The sequence below is a fragment of the Typopeltis vanoorti genome, chromosome 10 (genome assembly GCF_054136105.1).
Source record: "Typopeltis vanoorti isolate ZY-2024b chromosome 10, IOZ_Tvanoo_1.0, whole genome shotgun sequence".
Taxonomy (NCBI): Eukaryota; Metazoa; Arthropoda; class Arachnida; order Uropygi; family Thelyphonidae; genus Typopeltis; species Typopeltis vanoorti.
This window is the reverse complement of record NC_143558.1, coordinates 90,619,794-90,643,751: the sequence shown is the minus strand read 5'-3', so window position 1 is coordinate 90,643,751 and position 23,958 is coordinate 90,619,794. Positions and strand designations below refer to the sequence as shown.

The 23,958-nt window shown below is 37.2% G+C and overlaps 1 protein-coding gene across 2 annotated transcripts in view; it reads left to right on the top strand.

Moving 5' to 3' along the window:
* The window catches only part of LOC150102584 (inactive ribosomal protein S6 kinase delta-1), a 519,967-nt gene that overhangs the window by 216,679 nt on the left and 279,330 nt on the right, over positions 1 to 23,958 (top strand). For both annotated transcript variants that reach the window (XR_016548936.1, XM_090399211.1), the window contains exon 7: positions 21,940 to 22,061. Coding sequence is in view for 1 of the 2 variants with exons in the window: in XM_090399211.1 (XP_090255337.1) it covers positions 21,940 to 22,061 (122 nt within the window). In the remaining variant the exon portion in view is untranslated. The remainder of the gene's footprint in view (positions 1 to 21,939; positions 22,062 to 23,958) is intronic.

The window sequence follows — 23,958 nt, the reverse complement described above, 5'->3', positions numbered from 1 at the left end:
CATCAATGGAAATTAGATGAAACTAGAAGGAAAATTAGTGAGGTACAATGCCAGCATAATTGATTTTACCATGACAAAGAAGCAGGAGAGATACTGCTGAAATAATGAGTGTTAGATTTTCTATTCAGACAAAAGTGAATAGGGAAGAAATAGTCATATTACTCAGTCAAATTCAATAAACTTCTCAAATTTCAAAATAAGAAATTGTATAATGAATAAGTAGAGGAATTTTTCAAGTTATTAGAGAGGACAACCAATGTGTAGTGAAATGGGTAAAACTGGTTCTTGTGGAAGATGTAAAGAACAGAGCAGAAAATTTCCAGATATATAAAAATATTTTGAAAAAATAGCAAAGCTCATAATAATGGTAAGTATCAGCTGGATTTCTTTCAGGACTTGAATTAGTCATTAACATGATCTTCCAACATGATGTAAAAGATGTGCATAAAACAACATGAAGAGAATACACAGGAAATAAGAAAAGTCTTATGAACTTATGTTGTTGCTAACGGTGGTATCTTCATACTGGTACAGGATAAGTATACAGAGGAAAGTAAATAACATTTAGTTTTGAAAAGGATAAAAAAGAATATCATATTGAAAAGAAAATTATGTCTGAAAGTTTTAAAAAAAACCAGAGTTCACTAGATTTCTAGAGACATACTCATCATCATCATGCATATCAAGGATTTAGGCCTAATATGGCCTGTTCTGGCCTTAGAAGTCATTTAAGAGGATCCTGGTTTTCTTTTTCCTAGTGGCTTGTATTTCTAGAGACAAACTGTACACTCAAATATACAAATATTATTATTATTAACATCTGACCTCCATGGAGTTAGAGACTCATTGTGAGAGGTACACAGTATTGCACATAGTGCTTATCCAACCGAGCCTTAAACTGATTCAGTGTGTCTGCATTCACAACACACACTCAAGCAATGCATTCCATTCACCAGCCACTCTCCATGCAAAGAATCTTCTCCTCACTCCTCTGCTCACACTCTCCTTATACGGTTTCCGGCGATGGTCTCTTGTTCTACCCCCCCCCTCCTACTCTGTGAAAAATCTGTTCCATGTCTACCTGATAACAACCCCTAACCCCCCCCCTTTCCTCCTATTCACAAGGTTTTGCAACTTACATTTTCTCAATCTGTCCTCATACTCCACATTCCAAAGACTGCTGACCACATTTGTGAATCTTCTGTGGATCCTTTCCAGCATATCTTCATCACCAAGAAAACCCAGCAACCAAATCTCTGCACAATAATCTGTATGAGACTTGATCGAGGCCTTCTACAGTGGCATTATTGCCATTATCCGATGTGACGTCTTCACAACTTGTGCAATGTGGCCCCTGAATTTCAGCTCCTTGTCCACCATCACTCCTAGACCTCTCATCTCTTCTACTTCCTTTAAAGTTTTCCCACCAAGTGTATACTTTGCAACAGAGAACTGCCAGTCCACTTACCTGCCCATTCATGCAATTTATTTAAGTCCTGCTGTAAGGTCATAACATCTGCTTGACTCTTCATCACTCTCTCTCTCTCCCCAATTTTGCATCATCAGCAAACAGCTGCATATTGCTAGTTAAACCTATCCCAATATCATTAACATACATATTGAAAAACAGTGGTCCCAAAACTCACCCCTGTGGTACACCACTCACCACTTGTGACTTTTCTCTTTCAGGATACTGCACCCCATATACAACTTTCTGATACCTATCTGACAAGTGGTCACTGATCTAATTCAGAAGACTGTTATCCAATCCCTTCTGTTTCAATTTATTTTACAGTTTGCCATGTGGCAGTCTATCAAAAGCTTTTGCAAAATCAAAGTATACCACTGTATATGCATCCCTCCTGTCCAAGGTATTTTTCACCTTGTTATAGTACATAAGTAAGTTAGTAAAACATGAACTCCCTTTAACAAACACATGCTGATAACCACAGAGAATACTGCTGTTATCAACCCATTTCTGTATCGTACTGCTCACCAAACTTCCCAGCACTTTCACCACAACTCCAGATATAAATATTTACCTATAATTTGACTACAACCTTATCACCACCTTTATGGAGTGAAACAATTTTACCCTCCTTCCACTCCCTTGGAATCTCTGCTGTTGTAAGACTTTTATTAAACAAATATTCCAATGCTTCTGTCAATTTCCTGGAACATTTATTTAAGATGTGTGTTGATATGTCATCAAATCCTATTGCCTTATTGACATCAAAGTTATTTATTTCCTCAAATACTTTCTACTCACTCACAGTTTAGCCATCCTCTCCTATGTCCTTTATATTTAAGTTCCTCATGATTCTGCCATGATCATAATGAAATATCCTTATAAATTGATTACTGAATACCTCAACAATGTCTTCTGCAGCAGTTATCATTCTACCACTTTCATCCATTAACATAATCTTACCACGATCATTCTTCCTTCGATGAAAGCAAATGATTTATGTGAAGCAAATAAAGATGTAAATGCATATATAGATAAATTTAAAAAAATCTTATATGCTTGTAAAGCCAAGGGAAAACAAAAAATAGAATAAGATCTGTTTATTTCTGAAATGATACAACTAGTTTTGTCTTGCTAGAAGACTTCATCAGATGCATGAGATAGAAGTGGAAAAAATCAGAGATACACAGTAAAACATTATTTGAGCACAACTGCAATAATACTAAATTAAAATCAGATCGATATCATTTGAAGAAATTGTTGAGCAGGTCAGGTCATGGTCTCACGTACACCATAGTTGAATAGCAGAGGAGTATAAATCACAACAGTTATATAGCTGAGGTTCACATTAAGTCAGACACAGTTAAGAACAATCCATTGATTCTGGAATCAACAGAAATTGTACCTTTCTTGAAAGGAAAGAAAATTTTCCTTTCAAGATCTTCATAGCATCTGTATATGATTTCTGATCTCTCCCAGTTCGCTGGGTGTGTAGTATATTGGTCATCATTGGGATTAGCAGAATAAACAACATGCCTGGATAGAGATGAGGCCCTAGTTCTACTATAAGTGATATCTATAACATGTTCTATACAAAGCTCAAATGATTTCTCTGCTTGCCTGTATTATGGAGTTGAAGCCACATCAAAGACAGTATACACCTGTATGCTTTAAGCTCTTGTGTTTTGGTTTTGCTGAGCAAAGCAGAGATTGAAGTTGGTTACAGGAGTGAATAAAGTACAGATCTTATATTTCTTGAGAATTTTTGCAAACTTGGTTGAAATGGAGCTGATATATGGAAGAGAAATAAAATCTTTCACATCATCTTCAACACAGCATGTAGGTGGATTAGAGAGGAATTTAGAAGCAGTCTTTGTGATAATTGTTTTTCTAAAATTCGATAAAAGTGACTTTAACTCTGGTGATCTCTTCTTGATCATTGATGAGAGTGTATGCATGGGTTCCAAATGTAGGAAATGGGAAGAACTTTTTGGGTTAGAGATTACCATAACTGACCTTGGCAGCATTGCATCAGAGGTGGGAGAATATCAACCTAGAGAGACGAGTAGTGTGATAGAGGGTAAGAAAAACAAGCAAAATATAAATGAAAAAATATGAGTGGGGAGTGTGGAAAGTTTGAATAATTGTGAAGTCTTCGGAGATAGTCTTAATTGGGAGGATAAATGGCGAACAAGAGTGGGTAGCTTTCAGAGAGAGAGATATAGATGAACTGAAAGAGAAGGTGGAATGTCTTGGGAATGAGTTGAGAAGTGTGAAAGATGAGATTAAGTGAATGAAAAAGATGAATGCAAGGCAAATCAGAGTAGGAATGAGAGAGAGTTATGGGAATGGTAGAAGAGGAGAGAATAGAAACAGTAGAAGAGAGGGAATGAGAAGAATGCAAGAGAGTGCTGGTACTAGTGATAGAGAGAGATGCCAAGATGACAGGTAAGTAGGGGAACATGGAGAGATCACCAAAGTTAAAGTCACTTTTATCTCTGAAGGTCAAAATCCTTCTCAGCATTGCAGCAATCAAGGAACAGAGTGGTTAGAGGTGTGATGTTCCGTGGCATGCAAGATAGGATGCCAGAGGAGTGCTTGCCCCTGGAGGGACAATAGAAAGTGTGTCTATGGCAATTAAGCAGGGCAAAAGGGTGGGTGAGATGATTGTGATGGTGGGCATGAATGACTTGAGAGGCAGTGTAAATCGGGTGGTGAGAGATCTATGATTCATGCTTGAGGTTGTACAGAAGAAAACTCAGAGAGCAAAGATTGTGTGTGTTGCCCAGGTATGATAATGAAAAGCTGAGTAGAAGAGCATTAATAATGAATAGCATGATAGCTAGAATGTATCAGAAGAGAGACTTGGAATACATGGGTGCTTGGAGGGCATTTCCGTTTGCATTTGAATGAGGAAGGATGTTGGCTGGAGACAAGAGATCTGGGAGTGATGATTGATAGAAACCTGAAATTCTGGGAACATATTGCAAAGGTGGTGAAGGTAACCCAGAGTATTGCTGCAATGCTGAGAAGGATTTTGACCTTCAGAGATAAAAGAGTTGTCATTTCATTGTATAAAGCCCTGATCAGACCACACTTGGACTGTTATTCTCAAATTTGGTCCCCAGGATTTGAAGGGAATAAATTAACTGTGGAACGGGTACAGAGGCAGTTATCAAAAATGATTTCAGGACTATACGATGTTGGTTATGAGGATCAGCTGAAGGAATGTGGACTGCAGTGTTTGGTAGATAGAAGAAGGAAAGGTGACATGATTGAGACTTTTAAACTATTGAGAGGTAGTTACAGGAGGTAACTGGGAAGTTCTTTTGCTTGGTGGAACAGGGAGAAGGAGCGAGGACAAGGAAGCATCCTTGGAAGTTACGAAAGGAAGCTGTGAGCAAGAGGGTGAGGAGTGGTTTCTTTGCATGGAGGGCGGTTGAACTGTGGGATGCATTGCCTGATAGAGTAGTGAGAGCACGAACGGTCAATGAGTTCAAGAGTGGTATGATACACTTTGTGTTTTCTAGGAAGGACCTCCCACGTTGAATATTTTGACTCCATGGAGGTCTGAATCATCATCATCATAATAATAATAAAAAAGAGATCTTCGGTTTTTCTGACAAATGTGTTTGCCATCCAGAAAAGGAATAGAACTATTTGAATAACATTTGAGATTTTTCTATATCATTATGACAGTTGTCATAAAGTCATCAGAATGATCTTAAATAACCTGGATACCAAAAAGGCATCTTATGATATTTCATCATCAGAAACAAATAAAATTCTATCAAAATTGCAACTAAACCTGCCATATAAACTCTGAAAATGCATCCACCTATTGCTGAAGGGACATGACATATGATAAAGAGATTTTCCCATGTGCAGTGGAACAGCATCTGGTGTGAATATGTTAACCAATTCTCTTTCCAGGTGTACTGTTGAGGTGACATCTTTTTCTTCTTGGTAATTTGGATCATAGTCTTATACAATTTTTATGTCTAGCAAAACATCCTTCCCTCAGTCATTCACATCCTCATATCCTTTGTCACTGCAACAACAACAGCACCTAGTGAGAAAAATCATTGATACTTTTATTACTCCTTTAAACGGTCAGACTGTTGTTTGTGTTCTCCAGATCCTGTTATTGTTTCTTCATTCCCTATTCTGTTCAAAAACTGCTCACTAAGTCATGATTTTCCTCATGGAAAATCATGACTTGGTTAGTGAGCAGTAGTCCAGTTTGCCAGCAGCAGTAGTCCAAGAAGAAAGAAGATAGGTTATCTTCAATGTAGGATGGAATAGGTTATTCCATCCTACATTGAAACCTCCAATATTTGTAACATGATCTTTAAAAGTGCTAAGTCTGAGTTTGAAAGAACTAATTGTACAAAGCTTGGCTCCTGTGACAATGGCAGCCTCCTCTTGGGTCTCTTTTAAAAGCTAACAGGTAAGCTTAGGTGTTGATGGTTATTCATGACTTATTTTTCATGGTTTTAACAACACCACACAATTTTATCAAAGAGATGCTTTATGAACTGCTTATATTTCTCTGATTTTCAACTCAGCATCATCAGAGCAAAACACACTTCTACACGCGACAGTGAGTGAGTGAAACACTATAATTGCAATGGACAAAAGATCTAAAGTCCTATTTTGGTGCCCTTTAATGGGTAAAAAAAAAGCTATGCAGGAGTTTCTCTTAGGATAACAGTCTCCCAAATTTTTGGCAAATTAATGCAACCTTATTTGTTAAGGTTAGGAGAATTCTTCAAAGCCATTGCTGACACAAAAAATAATCTTTCAGAACTGTAACGACTCCTAAATAGCACATTCATTTTCCTTCATCTAATCCTCTGTAAAGGAGTGTCCAAAGCATGGTCTGCCAGTCCCAACTTGCCATAGTAATAGTAGCGAATGCATTTTTCATGTTCTTCCAGGTGGATGTTAACTGATCTTCCTGTTTGCCCATAATAGGCCAAGTCACAGTCAAAAGGAACTTCATACACTCCTGGGTATGCTAAAGGGTGAAGTTTATCATTAGACGAGCGGATCAGAGTTGCCAGCTTGACATGAGGTTTGAAAGTGGTGCGAAGGCCATGTTTCATCAATACTTTGGCTATCTTTTCTGATGTACCTCTGATATAGGGAATAGAAATGGTCATGTTGTATTCTTCTGCATTAGGAGAGGGAAGAGTAATGGTCCTATGCAGTATTTTATCTATTTTGTGGGGGTTATAGCCGTTGGCTAAGAATGTATGGCGCAGATATTGGAGTTCTGTGGTCAGAGCTGTATCGTTAGAACAAATGGCTCTGGCTCTGTGTGTAAGTGTTTTTAAAATGTCATACTGTTGGACTGGATGATGATGTGATTGTTTATGTAGATATCTTCCTGTGTGTGTAGGCTTTCTGTAAATGGAAAAAGATAGTGATCCATCTAAAAGGTGGGTGACTAATGTGTCAAGAAATGGTAAACAGTTATTTGATTCTTTTTCTACTGTGAAGTGGATTTTGGGGTGTTGGCTGTTTAGGTAGGTGACAAACGCTTCCACATCTTGTTCATGGGGCCATATGGCAAACACATCATCTACATAGCATAACCACACTTGTGGCTTGTATGTAGCTGTGGTAAGTACTTTGTTTTCAAAGTGTTCCATGTAAAAATTTGCTAATGTGGGGGGGGGGGAACCCATAGCAGTACCATTAATTTGTTTGTAGCCTGCATTCATAGTAAATTTAAATAATTCAAAAATCTCAAGGGGGAAATTTAAGACTTGATTAAATCAAGAGTGTCTATGAGTGGTACATTGGTAAATAAAGAGGTGACATGAAAACTAACCATTATGTCTGAATTTTTTAGGATAAGATTTTTAACCTGTGTTTTGAAATGGACTGAATTTTTTACAAAAGTAGAGGAGTTGCCAGTAAAAGGGGGGGGGGGGGAGTGACTTGGCTAAATGCTGGTCCAGTTTATATGTGGGACTATCTATGCTATCGACTATGGGGCGTAGGGTTGTAAAAGCTGTTAGGTTCAATGTTTTAGCAATTGTGCAGTGTGCAGCATTTTAGTAATCTGCTTACTTATTATAACAAGATGATGAATATATTGGACAAGGGGATGTATATAAAGTAGTATATAAAGATTTTTCAAAGGCTTTTGATAGATTTCCACATCACAAGCTAGTAGTTAAATTGGAACTGCTGGGATTGGCCAGTGGATTTGTGCATTGGATTGGAGATTGGCTGTGTGATAGGTATCAGCAGGTTTTGTATGGGAGAGTGATATCCCAGAAGAGGAGAGTCACTAGTGGTAAGACCCTGGGGGTCTGTTTTGGGGTCGTTGTTGTTTAATTTGTATGCAAATGACATTGGAAGGAGCTTAAATCGCGATATACAGTTGTTTACAGATGATGCAAAGTTAGGAAGAGTTATGAGAAGCAGATGCTGTAGCCTTGCAAGAGGACTTGAATAGACTTTCTGAATGGGTGTGTGTGTGGTGTAAGGTTTTAAAATTTGGGAAGCAAAGATGGGATGCAGAGTATAGGATTTGTGGAGGACTGTGCTGGTGGGTGGGTGCTTGAAATTTTATGGAGGTTTTGCTAAAATTGTGAGGATAACACATCAAATTATTTATGGGAATGATGTGGAGAACAACATGTTTTAGTAAGGATGTTATGATTCCATTTTACAGGTCTTTGATCAGGCTGCATATAGATTGCTGTGCACAGTCGATTTGGTCATCTGGTTTTCAGAAGGGTGATGAGTTGTTGGGGAGGGTTCAGAGACATTTGACCAAGTTGGTTTCTGGTCCCTGCAATGTGCAGTATGAGAACATATCGAAAGAATATAAATTGCAGAACCTAGTGGATAGAAGGAAGAGAGGGGACGGGGACATGATCGAGACATATATGTTGGTAAGGGGTAAGACAAGAGACCATCCTTGGAAGTTGTATAAAGACGATGTGAGCAGGGGAGTGAGGACTAGAATTTTTGCATGGAGAGTGATGTGTGATTGGAATTCATTGCCTGATAGTATAGTGAGTACAGAGACAGTGAGTGCATTTAAGTCAAGGTATGATGAGTGATGAGCTATGTGAGAGTGGGACCTCCTCCAACAAGTCCCTTGACTCCATAGAGGTCTGATGATGGTGATAATAATAATGTTGTAATCTCACTGAAAGATAAAGCTGATCTCTTGACATCGTTCTTCTCATCCAACTCCTGCATAGATGACTAAGACAAATCACCACCAATATTATCTGAAACATTGCATCACTTGCTTCCTGCAGCCTTCCATCAGAAAGTCATTAGAATAATCCTGGACACAGAAGAGGCCTCTGATGGTATGCCACCATTTGTGCTGAAAAGATGTATCCCTAAATTAACATCCACTCTTTATCATCTCTATAATTATATCTTATTCAGCTGGCATCCGTCTCAGCATGAAAGCAAGCCCATATTTAGTTGATTCCCAGAAAATGGGACATCAGTATTTATTTTTATTATGAAGTAGAATCCCTTAAGGCATCTTTTGGATAAATCTGTGGTCTCCTTCATTCAGATTATGTTTTGTAGTTTATGCATAATGCATTATTCCATTATATCAATGAAACCATCTGAAAAATATGGACAATTATATATGATTTCTATATAAATAGAAAGATGTTCTTTTCCAGTAGTCTGTAACCTATCAATTTAGCCAAATACTTTGTGAGATTAAAATCCTTTTACTAGCTAGTTTGCCTTAGGTAAAATGTTTTGACTCACAACTTTGTTCATTTGCAAATACAGAAAAATTGTATGTTTCATGAGTAGTACAAAGTGCAAGCAAGAAGGCTGACTAGTATGGTAAAGATGGTGAAATCAGACTATGAGAGAGAATTAGCCAAACAGGCCAAAGTAAATCCAAAATAGTTTTTTTGTTATGTAGCAAGTAAGAGGAAAAATGACTATGGTAGAATGACTTTAAACAATGCTCAAGGTAGGAAGGTGACTGAGCCAAAAGAAACGATTGAGTTGCTGAGTGATCATTTTTCAAAGGTGTATCATCCACATGGAGATTTTACAGTTGCTGATGTTACAGAGACACATATCAAAATTGAGGTAGATGAACAGGAGGTGTCCAGCATATTAAAAAATATGAATGTGAACACAGCAGTGGGGCTGGATAGCATATCAGCCCGTATATTACGTGAATGTGCAAGAGAATTGACATTTCCTCTTCATAGTTGTTCTATCTAAGTCTCATCAGTGGCAGGGTTCCAAGGGAGTGAAAGAGGGTAAGAGAGTACCATTGCATAAAGGTGGCTCCAAGACAGAGGTAGCAAATTACAGACCAATTAATATGTTGGCAGTGGTTGTTCAAGTATTGGAAAAGTTGAAGAAAGGTAAAATACAATAGTGGATGGATAGGGATGTGATACTCTATAGTGGGCAGCATGGCTTTGTAAAGTAACTTATAGTAACTTATTCTCATTTTATAATAAAGTGACAGTAGAATTGGATAAAGAAAATGGCTACGCTATGATACTGCTTGACTTTGCCAAGACATTTGACAGCATACCACTTGGAAAACTATTACAAAAACTGGAGAGGATGGGAATGGATATGAGGCTAGTAGCATGGGTGGGGGGATGGCTGATGGACAAATCCCAGAGAGTAGTATACGGTGGGGTGGAGTCTAGGAGAATGATGGTGACTAGTGGAGTACCTCAGGGTTTGGTACTAGGGCAACTACTCTTTAATTTGTATATGAATGACAGATTTAAGAGGGGATAATCAGTTTTTTGTTGATGATGCAAAGCTGGGGAGAGTAATAGTTGATAACAATGATGCAGATATCCTGCAGGATGATTTAAATAAATTGGTGTTCTGGGCAAAGGATAATGATTGTCAATTTAATGTTGCAAAATGTAAGGTTATGCACTTCAAGTTGAAAAAGGTTGCATGTGGTGTATCATATTGATGGTATTTGCAGGAAATTGATGAGGCTAGGGACTTGGGAATAATGGTGAACAAAGAGTTAAAGTTCAGAGGGCTGAGTGGTTAGCGTATTCGCTCACCAAAAGGCTGTGGGTTCGAATCCCATCGTGGGCATGAATGTTTGTGATTGTCTGTGAAAATACTTGTGGTGGTGGTCGGCTGTAGATAGCGTTGATGTACGTAATAAAGGTAGTTGCGGTTGGTGGAGACATAGAATTGTAGAGTAGGTGCCCTCCCTCGATGAGTCTTTGGACTCCATGGAGGTGCTACATAATAATAATAATAATGCAAAAGTTGGAAAAATAGCTCAACACATTATTTGGTTATTATCCTTTTTTTATAAAGCTACGATTTGGCCATATCTTGACTACTGCACAGATTTGGTCACCTAGATTTCTTGGGGACCAGGATGTGGTTGAAAAGATTCAGATACGAATGACCAAGATGGTTACAAGTCTGTGGAATACTCCCTATGAGGAGAGGTTGAAGGTTTGTGGGTTACAAAGTTTAGTTAATAGGCAAAAAAAAAAAAGGGGGAGGCATGATAATAACTTTTAAGATATTAAAGGGTTTATAAAATTGATGCAAGTGAAATTTTTCAATATATGACAAATTGTCAGAGAACTAGGGGCCATCCATGGAAGTTGTGTAAGAGTATGGTTAGTAGGGGTGTGTGCAGACCATATTTTTTGCTTGGAGAGTGATAAGTGAGTGGAATGTATTGCCAGAATTGATTGTGAGTTCCCTGATAGTGAATAGATTCAAGGAGTGGTTTGATAGAATTTGTTGTGTGTAGGATGGTTTATTTGGGTCTCCCACGATGAGTCTCCGAACTCCATGGAGATGCCGTAAATAATAATAATATATATATATATTTTTTTTACAAAGATTGTGATGTTCTGAAATTGTTTACCATCAGAGTAACTGCCAGTATTTAATAAAATGAATTAGGTTTATTTATATGTCCAGGTTACTGCCACTGTAATAAATAAAACCACAATTGGAGGATTCACATGACTCTCCATTTAAATCAGAAGGAAAAGAAATTGAACAAAATCCTGCTGAAATGGAATCCAACAAATGAAACTAAGTTGTAACTTAGTTTCACTTGTTGTTTACATTCATATTTTTTAATGCAGCTTGGAGTCAATTAATTGGTTAGGCAGCAGAGACTGTGGTGGTTTGGATTAGCAGTATGATAATGATAGACATTGAATTAAACACAATAATTTGCAATAAGGAACTTACATTGAGTTATAGAAATATAATTCTCATGTAAATTTCTTATATTTGACAGTCACTAGTGAAGCATTGAGATTGGAATAACAGGAACTGGATAAACCACTTGATTAATAATTATACTTTCTTTATTATTGTAAACTAATTAACCCTCACCCTTGCCTTCATTGGAATATCAACATAAAATAAAGAGTACTGATTATTATTATTATTGTACCCTCCATGGAGTCAGCAGGCTCATTGTGGGCAAATCTTAAAATCCTTACCACTCCTGCATTAACAACACATTCTGGTAATGCATTCCATTCTCTGACATTTCTCCATGTAAAAAATCTATTCCTCATACCCCTCTTTACCACAATCTTATGTAACTTCCAGTGGTAGCCTCTTGTTTTCTCCCTCTTGCCTTCTACTCTTTTTATAATCCCTTCTGGATTAATTTGATAACATTCTCTCACTAACTTAAATGTCTCTACCATATCACCTCTTTTCCTCCTATTCACCAAACTGCAATCCACATCTCTTCAAATTCTCTCCATAGTCATCATTCCAAAGTCCTGATATAGTCACTCATCTCTGAACCCTTTCCAGTTTTTCAACATCACATTGAAAACCAGATGACCAAATCTGAGCAAGTGTGATCTAACCAGTGCTTTATAGAGTAGCAAAACCACTTCTTTATCCCAATATGTTAGAGTACTTCTTATCGTAGCAGCATTACGATGTGCGGCCTTTGCAAAACTTGCAATATGCCCTCTAAATTTCAGTCTATTGTCAACCATTACTCCCAAATCTTGAATCTCATCCACTTCCTGCCATATTGCACCATCAATATAGTAACACAGCTTTATATTTCTGCACTCCAAAATGCAACACCTTGCACTTATTAATATTAAAACTACAACCCTACTTCTTTGTCCAAAATTCCAAAGTCTATTCAAATCTTCCTGAAGAGAATTAACATCAGCATTGCTACTTATAATTCTCCCCAACTTTGCATCATCAACAAACAACTGACAGACATTTACAAACAAGTTAAACAGCAGGATTCCAGGAACAAAAACCTGGGGCATGCCACCGGTTACCTTCCTTTTTGAGACACTGCTCCATCATACACAACATGCTGGTATCATTCAAGGAGCCAATCTTTGATTCATCTAACTAATATACTATCTATTCCTATCCCCTGCATCGTGTACACCAACTTACCATGTGGCTAGCAAACACTTCTGCAACATCCAAGAATATTACTGTATATGATTCTCCCTTAACTAACACACTTGTCACCCTATCATAAAATGCAAGTAAATTCCTAAAACAAGACCTACTCTTTACATTTCCATGCTGACCATTCTGTCCATCATAAAGAATGCTATGTCCATTAACCCAATCCTGTATTCTATTCATAACCAATCTCTCCAAAACCTTGACCACAACTGCGGTTATACAGACTGGTTGAACCATGCCTGTGGAGTGGTACTGTTTTGCCTTCTTTCCATCCCTTAGGAACCCTACCCGTTTCAAGACTTTCATTAAATAACCAGGTCAAGGGCATATGTAACTGTTATGCATGTTCCTTAAGAATAAAGTCTTTGATAATAAAATAAAATAGAATAAAATCCATGATAAATTCCTTGATATATTATTGTTCTGCCTAACTGCCATCTTATGGCAGTTTTTTCATCACGAGAATGCCAAACCATATTTATTATTATTATTATTATTATTTGACACCTCCAGGGAGTCCAAAGACTCATCGAGGGAGTGTGTGCCAACAGCATCGAACGATTGAATCCCTTCCAACTACTAACCGCTCTCAAACTTACTTAACTGAGCCATTAGTAGCAGAGGCTCTACCAATTGACCAACCTTTGCCGCCAATCTTTCTTTTACTTCTTGGTATTAATCAGTCCTATAATTGCAAGTCCTAAAATCTTTGTGAAGATCCCATTCCTTGTCTTGATCACAAAGGGGACTATGTCATGTGCACATGTTGGAAAAACACTATTATGAAACTGTTATGTTTTTGAAATGGGTATATACCAAAAATCTATATTCCAGACACCTTTTGGTTTATAAGTATTAAAACTGTTGTATATTGGTATTATTAATGGAGGGCAAAAGTTTTTTATTAAAAAAAAATTGTCCTTTTGGGTTACTTGATATGATTGTGTTGTGCACATTTTTATGTTGCTTTTTTTTTTGAGGGATGTTCATTTTTTTTTTTTTTTGTTGTTGTTGTTAAATATTTACATAAGTATGGCTAAATTTGAAACCATGACTTCCCATCAGTTGGCAAAATTATCAGAAAGAGGAAATGTAGTGTTAAATATCAAACAGAAATTAACGAAGGCAGTGAATACAAATGTATCACATTATTTGAATGAACAAATAATGTGATATTTTACAATGAAAAGGCCATCAGATTAAACTTTTTGCCAGTCAAGTACTGAATTTTGGAAGCAAGCAGTATGATAGTGAGAAAGTGAACTGACTGACAGTGTCATACCATGAGTGAATTATCCAAGACTTGAAAGTTGAGTTAGTGAAAAGCCAGAGTTGAAGTGTATATGTAGGTGAAATTAAGACATTGGCAAATATGGAAGGGTGCAGAAGAATTGAATGAAAGATGGCTGAGTGAAGGAGGTAATGAAGTAACAAATGATTCAAGAATGGCACTATGTGAGATTCCATTATTAGAGATGTAGTGGGAGAAAAAGTACATAAATTTTGCTATCCAGGAGGGAAAATGTATAAGGTGATTGAAGCTTTAGATATGAGAAGTTAGCTAGCAAGAGAATTTGGTAGTTGTTAGTGAGAACAAATGATTTGTTGTTACAAATGGGAACATGATGGAGGTATATGTGGAATGTTATGACAAGCTTAAGCAGAAACTTTGAGCAGTACCATAGCATAAAAATATCTGCAAGAGAAGGATGTTAGCAATGCATGGGAAATGATCGAGGAGTGTTTGAAGGATGTATCAGACGGCATATCCAGAGTCAGGAGACTAAACCACCCACAGTATGCCTCCTCATCTGATATTTTGCTAGAACAGAAGAATACTCAGTATGTTGATACTAATGTCACCCCACCAGCCCAGATGGTATCCTTTGAGTTGCTTTTATCAGCCTGTTCCTGAAAAAGAGAGATAAATGTAAGGCATCATGAATCATCTTCCCCAGAAAAACCATCAAAAAATATCTCCCTAGAGACCTTTCAGTTAATATTGATTCTGCTATTTTATGGCATCCTTGCTAACTGTAAGGCCCTGGAAAGATTTGGAGAAATTTATATGGTTGCGCATGATATTCCAAGACATCTGACTAGCATTGCAGCTTTCATATCTAGCTGCCTGTACTTTCACCTACGATCTTCCTCATATACATTAATGATCTTTCATTTAAAAAACATTATAGTTCTCAGATTATGCAAACTTTTAGATCTTCTATGACCAATGCTTTAAACACCAATCTTCTAGCAATGAATATAATTTGCTGAATTTTAATTTTAATGGATTACAATGATTTCTTATTATCCAGAAGAAAGATCCTATCTTGCTCACCAACCAAAATCACTTTTCTCTTCTTGAGTTGACTTTCACAGCTATCCTATCCTGGCATAAACACATTACATTCATAGTCTCTTCAGCCTCCAAAAACTTGGTATTCTTTTTCATTCTAAACATTACTTCTCTTCTGCTTACCTTCTAACACTTTTTATATCCCAAATCTGCCCAACCATAGAATGTTGTTCTCAGATTTTGGATGGGGCACCAAAAACCTCACTCAGAATGTTTAGTTGTATCTAGAAAACAGCCATCATCTTAATATATGACCCCTCCCTTATTAGTTCCTTCTAATTGTTTCACCATAGATTTTCTGCAATATGTCTTTTCTATTGGTATTTCCCTGGACATCCACTAATCATATACAAATGCAAGCAGCTGGTCATATACAGTTCAGCTCCATACTCACCAATCTAACTTCTTATCCTATTCCTGCATTCCATGTACCTCTGTAATTTGATAGTCTTCCCCCATACTATTTTTTCTAATGAATATAGTGCCTTGAGTCTTCAATTAACACACTAACAGATTCATTTTTAATCTGTAACACTTGTCCCTACTTGTCACTGTCATGTTATTATTATTATTACTACCCAAGACCCCATGGAGTCAAAGACTCGTCTAGGAGGTCCTTTTATCATACACATAGCTCATCATACCACAATTTAAATTCACTCAAATTATCTGCAGACACCACACTCTGGCAAGGCATTCCAATCATTCACAACTCTGCATGCAAAAAACCTGCTTCTCACTCCCCTGCCCACACCCTCTATACGGTTTCCAGGGATGACGTCAGGTTCTCCCCATGATCTCCCAATGTTTTCTGTAGAATCTCTCCAACATTGATCCTATAACAACTTCACAGCAGCTCCTTACTAAATTGTAGGTCTCTATCATATCTCCCCTCTTCCTCCTATCCACCAGAATCTGTAAATTGTATCTTCTCAATCTTTCCTCATATTCAGTCAGAAACTACCTTAGTCAGGTGCCTCTGGACCCTTTACAACATCTCTTCGTCCTTTTGAAAACCAGGTGACCAAATCTGGGCATAGTAGTCCATGTTGTGTGTCCTAATCAAAGCCTTATACAATTGAACAAGAATCTCCCTACTTCTATAAGTCAATATCCACATCATTCCCACAAGTTTTTGTGTTGTCTTCACAATTTTAGCAATGTGTCCCCCTAAATTTCAGATCCTTATCCACTATCACCGAAGATCTCTTATTTCTTCCACAATATATCCTCACCAAGCATAAATTCTGCATCCCATCTTTGTTTTCCAAATTTTAAAACCTTACTTTTTGCAACATTGAACTCGCATCCCCATTCCCAATCACTCAATTTATTCAAATCTTCTTGTAAGGCCACAACATCTTCCCTACTCTTCATGGTTCGTCCCAACTTTGCATCATCTGCAAACAACTGAATATATCCATCCAAATCTTTGCCAATATCATTAATATACAAGTTAGACAGTAGTGACCCTAAAACATACCCCTGAGGCACACCACTAGTGACTTTCCTGGATATTGCTTCCCCATACACAAGTTGCTGATACCTATCAGATAACCAGTCTCCAATCCAGTGCACTAATCTAATATCCAACACCATCCACTCTAGTTTGATTATCAACTTATCATGCAGAAATCTATCCAAAGCCTTTGCGAAATCTAAGTATATTACTGTGTATCCTTCTCTGTCCAAGGAAGCCATCACCTTATTGTAATAAGTAAGTAGATTCGTGACTTATTTTTCACGGTATTAACAACACCACACAATTTTATCAAATAGATGTTTTATTAACTGCTTATATTTCACTGATTTTCAAGTTAGTATCATCAGAGCACAACACACATGTACATGCGACAGTGAGTGAGTGAAACTATACAATTGCAATGGACAAAAGATCTAAAGTCCTATTTTTGGGGCCACTCAAATGGATAAAAATACCAGCTATGCAGGAGTTCTTCTTAAGATAACAGTCTCCCAAATTTTTGGCAAATTAATGCAACCATATTTGTTAAGGTTGGGAGAATTCTTCAAAGCCATTGCCGACTCAAAAAAATAATCTTTCAGATCTGTAATGACTTCTAAATAGCACATTCGTTTTCCTCCATCTAATTGAGAACAGTATAACAAAAAAATGCAAGATCTCCTATGTGACAGTTCCACGTATCAAATTATGCATTGAGACCCTACGATGTCTCAAAAGAAAAAAGTCTGAAAATTACTGAAAAAAGTGACGTCATGGCCCAAAGAAATCATCAAAAAAATAAAACGAATTCATTTTAAACCACCCCGTATTTATGGATTACCAGAAATCCACAAAACTAATATACCCCTATGCTCCATAGTCGATAGCATAGATAGTCCCACATGTAAACTGGCCCGGCATTTAGCCAAGTCACTTGCCCCCCCCCCCTTACTGGCAACTCCTCTACTTTTGTAAAAAATTCAGTCCATTTAAAAACACTGGTTAAAAATCTTATCCTAAAAAATTCAGGCATAATGGTTAGTTTTGATGTCACCTCTTTATTTACCAATGTACCACTTATACACACTCTTGATTTAATGAAGTTTAAATTTCCCCCTGATATTTTTGAATTATTTAAATTTACCATGAATGCAGGTTACTTTACATGGGGAGGAAAATTCCACAAACAGATTAATGGTACTGCTATGGTCTATGCTGTAACGAAGGCATGGCAAAAGAGGCGCCCGCCACGGGCACAACTAGGGTTGTGGGCACAAAACATTAAAAATAAATAGATATAAAAGTCTGCTATTTTATATTGTATTTTTAAATTTTGGCAATCCCCTCCGTTAGCAAATTTTTACATGGAACACTTTGAAAACAAAGTACTTACCACAGCTACATACAAGCCACAAGTGTGGTTACGCTATGTAGATGATGTGTTTGCCATCTGGCCCCACGGACAAGACACTTTGTATGTGTTTGTCACTCTCCCTAAACAGCCAACACCCCAAAATCCACTTCACAGTAGAAAAAGAATCAAATAACTGTTTACCATTTCTTGACACATTAGTCACCTGCCTTTCAGATGGATCACTGTCTTTTTCCATTTACAGAAAGCCTACACACACAGGAAGATACCTACATAAACAATCACATCATCATCCAGTCCAACAGTATGGCATTTTAAAAACACTTACACACAGAGCCATTTGTTCTAACAATACAGATCTGACCACAGAACTCCAATATCTACACCATACATTCTTAGCCAACGGCTATAACCCCCACAAAATAGATAAAATACTGCATAGGACCATTACTCTTCCCTCTCCTAATACAGAAGAATACAACATGACCATTTCTATTCCCTATATCAGAGGTACATCAGAAAAGATAGCCAAAGTATTAATGAAACATGGCCTTTGCACCACTTTCAAACCTCATGTCAAGCTGGCAACTCTGATCAGCTCGCCTAACTTCACCCTTTAGCATACCCAGGAGTGTATGAAGTTCCTTTTGACTGTGACTTGGCCTATTATGGGCAAACAGGAAGAACATGAAAAATACATTTGCCACTAATACTATGGCAAGTCGGGACTGGCAGACCATGCTTTGGACACTCATTCACACAGGATTAGGTGGAGGAAAACGAATGTGCTATTTAGGAGTTGTTACAGTTCTGAAAGTTTATTGTTTGAGTCAGCAATTGCTTTGAAGAATTCTCCCAACTTTAACAAATATGGTTGCATTAATTTGCAAAAAATTTGGGAGACTGTTATCCTAAGAGAAACTCCTGCATAGTTTTTTTTTTTTTTTTTTTTTTTTCCCCGTTAGAGGGTGCCAAAAATAGGACTTTAGATTTTTTTGTCCATTGCAATTGTATAGTTTCACTCACTCAGTGTCGCATGTAGAAGTGTGTTCTGATCTGATAATGCTGAGTTGAAAATCAGCGAAATATAAGCAGTTAATAAAATATCTCTTTGATAAAATTGTGTGGTGTTGTTAAAACCATGAAAAATAATTCATGAATAAATGTCAACACCTAAGCTTATCTGTTAAAGTAAGTAGATTACTAAAACATGAGCTCCCTTTACCAAATCCATGCTGTCCATCAAAGATAATACCATTGTTGTGAACCCAATTCTGGATCCTAGTTCTCACAAACTTGTCCAACAACTTAACTACAATACCTGATACACAGATAGGCCTATAATTTGATACTTGAGTTCTGTCACCTCCGTTATGAAGTGACACAATCTTGCCCTCTTTCCACTCCTTAGGAACTTGACCTAGTGCAAGACTCATATTAAAAAAATATGTCAAGGCGGTGTCAACTACAGGGTGCCACATGATAAGCTGATATTTAAGTTGCAGCACGTGGGTCTGGATGTCAGATTGGTCAACTGGATTCACGATTGGCTGTCTCATAGGTATCAGAGAGTTGTGTATGGTGGAGCAGTTTCCAGGAGGCAGACGGTTACAAGTGGGGTCCCACAGGGCTCAGTACTAGAACCTATATTGTTTAACCTTTATATCAATGACATAGCCAGTGGATTGCAGGGGGATATTCAGTTGTTTGCAGATGATGCGAAGCTGGGAAGGATTATTAGTAATAGTGCAGATGTGGTAGCCCTGCAAGAGGATTTGAATAAGCTAGATAGATGGGCAAATGAATGGGGGTGTCAGTTTAATGCAGCAAAATGTAAGGTCTTGAGGTTTGGGAAACATCGATGGGATGCTGCATACTCTATGGGAGGAGTTATACTGGAGGAAGTAGGGGAGACAAGAGATCAGGGGTTGATGATTGATAGAAACCTGAAGTTTAGGGGACATATTGCAAAGGTGGTGAAGGTAACACAGAGGATTGTTGCTATTATGAGAAGGACACTGACCTGCAGAGATAAGAGGGTTATCATTCCATTGTATAAGTCTCTGATCAGACCACACTTGGACTATTGTTCTCAGATTTGGTCCCCAGTATTTGAAGGGGATAAATTAACTGTGGAAAGGATACAAAGACGGATGACAAAGATGGTTTCAGGACTGTACAAGGATAGTTATGAGGATTGGCTGAGAGAATGTGGACTGCAGAGTTTGGTGGATAGAAGAAGGAGAGGTGATATGATTGATATTTCTTTCGCTTGGTTGAATAGCGGGAAGGAGTGATGACAAGAGGCCATCCTTGGAAGTTATGAAAGGAAACTGTGAGCAAGAGGGTAAGGAGTGGTTTCTTTGTGTGGAGGGTGGTTGAGCCATGGAATGCATTGCCTGATGGAGTGGTGGGAGCGAGAACGGTCAGTGAGTTTAAAGAGTGGTATGATAGACTTTGTGTTTCTCAGGGGGGGGGACCTCCCCTCGATGAGTCTTGACAGACTTTATGTCTTAGGAAGGACCTCCCTCGATGAGTCTTTTGACTCCTTGGAGGCCTGAATAATAATAATAAACTCCCTGTCAGATTCCTTCAGAATATGTGGTGATATATTATCAAGTCCCACATCCTTATTAACATCTTAATGAGCAGTAAATAAAGACCTTTATTTACTGCTCATTAAGTATCTCCACTATACTGTCTTTATACCATTTTCCTCAATCAATGTCATCCTTCCATAATCATTCTTTTCTTTGCTGGCTACATATCAAAAGAACTCCTTAGGATTCTTTTTGACTTCATTAGGAGTAACTGCTGCTCATACATCACTTTTGCTACCCTTACCAACCAAGTCACCTGTCTTGCCTGGTCTTTGTAATCCTCATGGAATTGGTTATTACCACTTCTCTTATGCTGCCTCCATAATTTTTTCTCTGTATTGCAAGCTTAATATCTTTATTCATCTATTTCACACCTTCTCTATTTAACCTTCTAGCCCTTGGAATACATTTAGACATTACTTCTACAAAATAATTCTTGAAAATCCTCCATGCTTCATTGATCTCTTTTCCAGCTAACTCCTCATTTCATGCTATACCCTCAAGTTGTCTACTGAGCTCTTCATAATCACCCCCACCCCCTTGTAGTTCCACATATAACTTTCTCACAGAGGTCCTCACACTACTGGCAACACCCAGGTAATCACCTCATGGTGACTTTCAACCAATCAGTGGATGATTGGACACCTCATTTATAATCACATCCTCAGATGAGATGATCAAATTCAAGACATTCGATCCTTGTGTGCCCTCTCTGACATACTGTCTGAGGTAGTTGTCCCTCAAAAACTCAAGAAACTCATTTTCTTTACTTCCAGTTGCTATCTCATCATTCCAGTCTATATTGCCATAATTAAAATCACCCATAATGATTAACTTTTTCTTATTTGCTTGGCTAATTTGATTATAGAGAGGTCTTGAAATCTCTCTTTTGTGGGATTGATTATATTCTTATTTAATATATGTAATTCTATGAAACACTTAAAATATATTGCTTGAAATACTGTACATAATTACTGAACATTAAGATTCAAGACATTAATATTCTAGGCTTATAATTTTGCAATAATAAGTTTGGTAGTTGACTCTGTAGTTTGCATTTCCAATATGCATTTCCGATAACCTTATTTGCCATACTTGTATTAAAATTGGATATTTTTTTATCCCTCAGAAACATTTTTATATATGTAGTATCAAATATTCTTTTTAATGATATGATTTTAAGATTAAAAGTTAAAATTGTTTTTGTCTTAATGTTTTGTTCTCGCTGTTTAGAAGATGTAGATGCTGCTCAACGAGAAGCTGTTAAAAAAAAGACAGCCCTTTACTTAAACCGAGCTGAAGATATTTATTCAAAATATTTAACCAGTGAAATACAAGATGACAAGAGGTGGGCAGTAAGTATGATTTTTGCTGCTCTGTTCATATTTCATTTCTTTAAAAAATAGCTTTTGTGTGTGATTTTAATATGTGGGATTATTATTGTTGTTATTATTGTTCCGGGCAACTCCAAGGAGTCGACAGACTCATCGAGGGAGGCCCTAACATCATGTCAAGAACAACTATTCGACATTCACACAGTATCTGTCATACCTTGCCTTGAACTCATTCACGGGCGTAGCACCCACAACAGACTCTGGAAGCTTATTCCACTCATTCACTACTCTCCAAGTAAAAAACCTAGCTCTAACTCCCTTGTCAACCACGCTCTTGCCCAGTTTCCATTCATGGCCCCTAGTCCTCCCACCACCAGTCATATTTTCAAAAATATCTTCTGGATCAATCTTATAGAAACCCTTCAGTAATTTGAATGTCTCAATCATATCACCCCTCCTTCGCCTATTGACCAATTTCTGCAACCCACAAATCTTCAACCTATTCTCATAAGGTTCATTCCACAGACCTGCTATCATCTTGGTCACTCGTCTGGATCCTCTCCACTTCCTCCCCATCACGAAGAAACCCTGGTGCCCATAACCATATTTATTATAAAATCTAATTTGGGTGTTAACAATTAAAGCATTTTAATTCATCCAGAGCAGAGTGAGCTTTGCCTTTATGCATCTGGTTTTTTCGACATTTTGAAATGGTTGTAATATTTTTCATAAGTAACTATCATGTGGTGTGTAAATTGTAAAAAATTAAAAAGATTTCTGTTCTTTTTAGATAAATAAGATAGCTTTAGATAGCAATATTTGCATTTGGAGACTTTTAAAATGTCAGAGCACAAATATCGTTTATGAAATTCATAACTTTTCATGTGGATTGCCTTTGATATTTTATTTATTATCTTTTTTTTTTTAATATGAATTCTGCTTGGAAAAAGTTGTAAGTGTATAGTTCATTCGTACTGTAGGTGGGCAAGTGGGCTAAGAGTAGATAATCAGAAAACCTTCTCTTTAGATCAAGCATGGAATTTTTTTAAGTCACTTCAGGTCTCCAATAAGCAGTATGGTGGTCTTGGAACAGATTTTGGTCTCAGACCACATGACAAAAAATTCATCTCTTACTAAAGACACTTGTAACAATGCATACTGTGAAATTTGAACATTTGCCTGTTGATTGGTGAGCAAGCATGCTATTTACTCAGTCAACCAGTTCCTGGTTAAATAAAATACTATTTCAAAATATAATAAATAGAATATAAAATTTTAAAACTTTAAAAAACAGTAAATCTGACAGGCTTGTATATCCTATTATTAGTGGTTATTAGTTTTTTGAGTAAGAAATAATGATCTGTCTTTCAGGGAATTTGATATTATTTGGAGAATGCTAAACATAAGCACTGTGGAGAATATTAAATGAGTGGTTCATCAAGGTATTTCATTCTTTTAAATGTGACATCATGTAGAGTTTGACTTCAGTGGGAATAGAGGAGGAACTGATGATGAGCAAGTTGGATGAATATATATGAAGAATTAAGTAAACTTCAGATTAATAAGGTGGTAGGACTTAATGACATATTACAGCACTGTGTATTTTGAGGGAAGGTTTCCATAAATTAATAACAGCTTTGACATACCAGTTCAACAAGAGTCTTGCAATGGAGTGAGGCCGAAAGAGGTAATGAATAGGCAAGACTGCTCCATATCACAAAGAAGATGATAAATCCGCAGCATAAAATTCTATGTTAATATGTATGTGTGTGTGTTGAGAGATCAGTGAGGACGAGGATCCAGAATTGGGTTGATAACAGCAGAATTTTTTTTTTTGTGTGTGGATATGTAAAAGAGGGATCATGTGTTAGCAGTGTATATTAATATTACAACAAGAGACAAATGCAGTGAACAAGGG